The sequence below is a fragment of the Gavialis gangeticus genome, unplaced genomic scaffold (assembly GCF_001723915.1).
Source record: "Gavialis gangeticus isolate Ggan-Ray unplaced genomic scaffold, GavGan_comp1, whole genome shotgun sequence".
Lineage (NCBI taxonomy): Eukaryota > Metazoa > Chordata > Crocodylia > Gavialidae > Gavialis > Gavialis gangeticus.
The window spans coordinates 6,663,517-6,670,265 of NW_017728964.1; the positions used below are offsets into that span (position 1 = coordinate 6,663,517).

Below are 6,749 nucleotides of genomic sequence, written 5' to 3' on the forward strand. Positions count from 1 at the left end.
CACAGGTGGGAGTAGATGTAGGAACAGGAAACCTGCCCACGGCCAACTCTGTCCCATGCTGAGCTCCACATCCTGCGCAACTGAGTCCACAGCTGAACCAGGGTAGGAGCTGCTCTGGGGCTCCCCCTGCATTTGGGCCAGCCAGGGACAGCAGAGGTGGAAGGGGGGTGTCCGCACTGTCGCACCATCCTGGGTCCATCCCTGGCCTGTCCTTTCAGTATAGGCAGCCCTGGAGCAGAAGTGAAGAATGCCTCTACCCCTAAGAGTTTCCCCAAACTAGCAGAAAGTAGCTTCTTCATTAGGCTAAAGAATGCTGGCATGAAGACTGGGAATTGTTTCAAACAAAGGGCTATTTTACACTCCGTGGCTTTTGTACAGTGCATGTTTTATTGCAGAAAAACAAACTCAATGCATTTAAAAAAAAACTGGAGCAACATTAGATGGCAGGTCATTTCCTCATGTTCCTATGACGTGGTCTCCACAGTAAATGACTTGAATACTATGAAGACAGTTTACTTCAGATAAACAGTAATCTGAAATCACTTGTGAAAAGTACGAATCTCACAACTGATTGTTTAAATGTCAAGTAAAGCTCCTGGTTCTGTTCTTGAACAGCACCCCTTCCAGCAGAGACAGTGGTCAGTGGAGTCATTCCTGATTTACAGCAGTGCAATTCAGACTAGAATCTTGGCCTGTATCACTGAAATGTCCTGTGAAATTTTTATACCAGGATGATGAGGACACAGTGGCAGATCAATGACATTTCCTGAAAGGCTTAATAAGGCTAGATCAACTATTGTTTCCCAGAACTCAGAAGCCCTTGGATCTGGTGCACAACAGCGCTACACTGCAGAATCCTGCAATTGGAGTGGAATACTGCTCAGACCTGCCAACAAGCTGAAGAAAAAATAAATTGTGTTGAGGCATCACTGGACAGAAAAGAAACAAAACTTTTGATTGTGTGATTACACTTCATTTACTTATTTATAGTGATCAGACAAAAATCTATTCCTGATGCAGAATTTAAGTTGTGGATGGGAGCCAAAATCAAATGCAAGAGTGGGCAGATTTTCCATGGGATGGGAATGGGAGCAGAACTCAATACATAGTCCCACCCTAGACTGGTCCCTATCCACACTGGAAAAATCTTCACGTGAAAATGCATCAAGTTTTAACACATGTCAAGCACCATAAGATGAACCCAATCCTTGTCTAAACAGAGTGTTGTTTTGTTTACCATTATTTTAGCTGGTCACATTTACATTGGTCTCACAGCCCTGATTTAGCTGCAAACTGCAACTGTGATCACAGAATTATCAGTCCTTGTCTACAAGGAATGTTTTAACCATGCCAGCTGACATGTATGATGCATTTTCCTAGTGAGGACGAGCTTTATTGTTGCACAGCAGCTTTGATGGTTGCATCAGCAATTTGAACTTGCTAGTTTCTAAGTTCAAAACAGCTGGAACAAAACTGGCTTTTCCTCAAGGGTGATGAAATGTGATCCTCACTAAGAATATACCCCACAGCAACCTTGTTTTTGAACCACAACTGTACCATGGTACCCAATACAGCTGTTATATTTCTTAAAGTAAGCCTACAATTCAACTAATTATAGGAAATACCTCATGAGCAGACGGTCTTAGACTCAGCAGGTTGGCAGATTACACATTAGCATATAAAACTCTTACACTTGGACTCTAAAGACCTGATCCCCAGCTGATGTAAATCAGCAGAGTTCTACTAAAGTCAACATGGTTATGTCAATTTGTACCAGTTGAAAATTTTGCCCCAAGTGTTCGTTTTTAAGATTTCTCATAAAAACTTGGGAGAGTCAGAAATTCCTTTGTGATGGCAATATAATAACAATTGGGCTACAAGAATCTGAAAGCAATATATTAGGAAATAACTTTGTTCAGCTGGAGGCTGTTTAAATGCTAATGTGCAGTGTGTAGTAGGATGCCTTTCAAAATATTGAAAAAAAATAATAGAAAAGAATCTGGAAGCTTTGAAAACTTATTAAAGTGAATTTAAGCCTTGTGAAAGGTGCCAGGCTGACAGTCCCAGATACTGAAGCCTTCTGTTTAGTAACAGAACAGGGACGGAATAGACTGTGGCAACGTGAACTTCCCTTTGCCCTCTGGTGTTTGGGAACACCAACAATAGGTCTCTAGTTTCAAGAATGGACGCCCACTTCATTGGGAAATGAGAGGAAAGAACAACATTAATGCCAAGTCATCTTAGCTTCTTCTCTAAGACTGCCAAAGACGCTGGTCAAATGAGGGAGATGGAGATGTTTTCTAACGTGGATCTGTTTTTACTAAACATGAGTCCAAGACTCACCACATTCGTTTCACATGGACCAGGAGGAAGCCATAAAAAATTATGAGTCTCTGACCTAGACTGGATTTTAACTCATGACCTAAGAAGTGCAGTAAAGGGACCTGAATTCCATTCACCAAGCTCTGCCATTAACGAAGTCCCTTCCCTTTAAAAAGAACTTAGAAAACGATTTATATAAAGTGGTCACTGGGCACAAAAGATTATCTTCAAAAAGATCACCCTAATTTTCCCTGCATATAGTTACTGACATACTCTCTGTTTGACAGTGAAACAGGGATGACAACACCTAATTGACATTAAGGCAATCTGATTTCAGTACCTTGCCAGGATTTCAGCTTGGAAGCTTCCCTTTATCATCATTCTCTATTAGAGATTTCTTAAATGTGAGCATGAGAAGCAGAAGCATTGGCAAGTGCCACAGGCTGCAGAAAAAAAGACTTCTGGAGCTGCTGCGGTCCGCATCCCTGTAGAACCGAAAGCCGAGGTAGGAAATATACAGATTGATAGGGAGTGAAATGACAGGAAAAGTCCATGTGGTGATGTCGAGGACAGGAGCCATTGTTGAGAGTCCAATTAAGGCCAAACAATGACGCAGAGCTACCCGCCTGCACATTGCTGGGTGGGTGACGGACATCATACAGTATCCTCCTCGGGAATAATCCTCGCGGAGGTTCCAGCTCAGGGCATTGAAATGAGGGAACTGCCAGGAGTACAGAATTCCTCCCAGCAGTAATGCACCTGCAAAGCAAAAGAGAAAAACACAGTCTCATTAGAGAAAACACACTCTCATAAGAGTGCTCACCTGGACCACTGCAAAGAATGCTGGAGACAAGATTTCAATGCCAGTGTTCATGTTACAGCTCCTGTTCATGAAACAGCATCTCGTTCTGTACAGAAGCCAAATGGACTTTATTAGCAAGAACTTGGGATTTGTTAAGGAAACTTGTTTTTTAATCTGAAAGTGTTTCTTCAAATTACATTCTCCCAATATATGCCATTGCTGATGCACCCATCACCTAGGGATCTAGACTACATTTCAGTCTCTGCCCAGGAACAAATCACTGCAACTCAAGTTAGGTTTGGGAGAATGTTTTCACAGAGCAGTCCCTGAGACTCAGTTTGCTCTTCCCCAGATTCCCTAATTGGACCATCCATCCAGAGAAGTAAATGCACCGTAGAAGGGAAAGGAAAAAGTTAACAGGAAATATGAGGCCGATATGTAGCGAGAAAAGGAGATGTAGCTATAAGGGCTTGTTCTGAGAACTGTGATAACAATGACAGTGATAACAGCTGGCTGGCACTTTTGTCTGCTAATTTTATTAACACAGCAAATTGCTCCTGGAAGTAGAGGTCTCTTAACTGCTTCTTCATTGTACCCTGCAAAAACTAACTGCAAAACTTGCAAAAGGGAGTAGAAGAAGGGGGAGAGCTGTTTCCTTCCCTAAATCAACTCTGCATGCTGATTTTAAATATAAATACAGCTCATGTACTATAATCTTCATAATGTCCTAAACATGCCTAAGACCTGATACAAAGCAGACTGAAGTTATCTGGATCCTTTCATGATTCACTGAGCTTTGGAGTAGACCCTTAAACTGGGCCACACACACTACTACCTACTGTAGATATGCATATCCCCTGAGGAAAGTTCTCCTTGGTGAGCCATTTTGAAACTTGCCTCTTGTTTCATTAACATCCACCTTCTCCATTTCTGTTTTGGTATCTAATTAGTGTCTTCTCATCTGCACGCATTTATTTTTTCTGGGAATGAACTCTCACTTCTGAGCTACAACACTTTCTGACTCATCTGATAGAAACAGCAATGGCAAATTTTGACTTCATCTGGGATAAAATTGGGTCCTTAAATCCTTCCTGAAAACTCTCACTTTGAAGGGTAGTAATCAATGGCTCAATATCTAGTTGGCAGCTGGTATCAAGTGGAGTGCCCCAGGGGTAGGTCCTGGGGCCGGTTTCGTTCAATATCTCCATCACTGAACTTGAAGATGGGATGGTGTGCATCCTCAGCAACTTTGCAGATGACAGCAAGCTGGGGGGAGTAATAGATATGCTGGAGGGTAGGGCTAGGATTCAGAGTGACCTAGACAAACTGGAGGATTGGGCCAAAAGAAATCTCATAAGGCTCAATAAGGACAAGTGCAAAGTCCAGTTCTTAGGATGGAACAATCTCATGTACCGCTACAGGCTGGGAACCGACTGGCTAAGCAGCAGCTCTGCAGAAAGTGACCTGAGGGTTATAATGGACAGTAAGCTGAGTATCAGCCAACAGTGTACCCTTACTGTGACGAAGGTTAACAGCAGGGAAGTGATTATTCCCCTCTATCTGGCAGTGCTGAGGCTGCATCTGGAGCACTGTACCCAGTATGGGGTCCCCCACTACAGAAAGGATGTGAAGTTGGAGAGTCCAGTGGAAGGCAAGAAAAATGGTTCTGGGGCTTGGGAACATAACTTATAAGGAGAGGCTGAGGGAACTGGGCTTATCTAGTGTGGAGAAGGGAAGACTGAGGGGGATTTAATACCTGTCTTCAACTACTATCTGAAGCTTGGTTACAAAGAGGATGGAGCTAGGCTGTTCTCAGTAGTGGCAGATGACAGAGCAAGGAGCAATAACAGATGATGGAACAAGGAGGTCGCAAGTTGCGGCAAGGGAAGTTTAAGTTAGGAAAAACTTTCTCACTAGGAGGGTAGTAAAGTGCTGGAACAGGCTACCCAGTGAGGTTGTGGAATTCCCATCCTTCGAGCTTTTTAAGACCCAGCTACACAAAGCCTTGCCTGGGATGATCTAGTTAGGGATGGTCCTTTGAGCAGGGGGTTTCATAGTTTCTAGGGTTGGAAGGGACCTGAGCAGATCATCTAGTCCGACCCCCTGCCATGGCAGGAAAGAGTACTGGGGTCAAACGACCCCAGTAAGGTGGTCATCCAACCTCCTCTTAAAAACCCCCAGGGTGGGAGCCTGCACCACTTCACTTGGAAGCTGGTTCCAGACCCTAGCCACCCTGACCGTGAAGTAGCACCTCCTGATGTCCAAATATCTGGTTGGACTAGATCAGCATTTCTTAACCTGTGGGTTGTGACCCAAAAGTGTGTCGCAAGAATATATCAAAGAGTCATGAGCATGTGCCAGAAAAACATGCGAAAGTGCAGGTTTCTCTTGCAGGCTGGCAGCATTCCACCCTGCAAGGGGCTGCTTGGGGTGTGGCCAGCATGCGGCCAGGCAGGGTCGTGGGAGCAGCCCCAGCAGCTAGATGAAGGTAAGTGTATGGGGAGCAGGGGTTGGAGGGCCAGCACTTGGGGACTTGGGATGAGGGTGGTGGTTTGTGCATGTGTGGGTGGGATGCGTGTGGTGGGGGCAGGTGGCTCTGGGGGAAGGTGGCCGGATAGCCGGGCATGGAGGCTTCAGCAGGGCGGGGGGGATGGGGTACTGTGGGTTGGGCACCAGCAGGGCCAGGAGAGTGTGGGTTGGGACAAGCCATCAGTCTTTGCAAGTGGGTCCTGGTACAAAAAAAGCTGCGAACCACTGGACTAGATGACCTCCTAGGGTCTCTTCCAACCCTAATTTTCTATGATTCTCTGAAGACTATAATGATAAGTTCAGAACAGGAGTGACAAAGACTAATTTACTTCCTCGTGTGAATCTCTCAGTGGCTTATGTCTTCTCTACATCTGGTTTGGTTGTAATTTTCTTCTATCTTGTCTTCTATAAGACAGTATTGTTGTAACATACATAACCTAGGCTAATACAAGGCCTCAGCTCTAACCATGACAACTGATGACAGATGCCATGATTGCTTCATCAAAAATGTAGCTGTGAGGATAAAGTTTTAACTGCCTATGAGGTGCATTACTGTCTGAGAAGTGGTCTAATTTCTTTCTGAAGTTATGAATAACCTTCTCTCTTCTGTGAATTACACGTCCCTGAAAGCTGATTACATTAACCACAGAGGCAAAGGAAGGCTACTACAATGGGAATACAGATCCCTGGATAATGTCGACAATAGAAAAATTACAGGTACCAAAGGGCAAAACATCCCAGTAGCCTTCTATCCTTTAGGGGTTTTCCCCACCTTTCTTCTAAAACCTTGCAGTCAGAGACAGGACACAAGATTCAATGAACCACATATATAATAATACTTAAAACTTACTAGTGAATTTCTTCTACAAAGTCTTTAACAGAAATTAGCTCCATACCACCAGCTGGGGCAACTGAGGCAGAGGGAGGCAGAGCCACACACAATTTGTTCCTGGTCCCCAGTCCTGTGAATAGACCCAGTCTTGGATCTGGCACACCAGCTCTTACATTCCTACATCTTTGGCCTGTAATGTGGTTTTCACTGATGTAGTAGTTCAATTTTGGTGTGCAGCCAACCTCCAAAGGCATCCAAAACCTC

General features: G+C 44.3%; 1 protein-coding gene across 1 annotated transcript in view; it reads right to left on the minus strand.

Moving 5' to 3' along the window:
* Window positions 1-364: 364 nt before the first annotated feature.
* LOC109287376 (protoheme IX farnesyltransferase, mitochondrial) overlaps window positions 365-6,749 on the minus strand; it is a 191,987-nt gene continuing 185,602 nt past the window's right edge. The window contains exon 7 of the mRNA XM_019502388.1: window positions 365-3,081. Within this exon, the coding sequence (XP_019357933.1) occupies window positions 2,675-3,081 (407 nt within the window). The 3' untranslated portion in view covers window positions 365-2,674. The remainder of the gene's footprint in view (window positions 3,082-6,749) is intronic.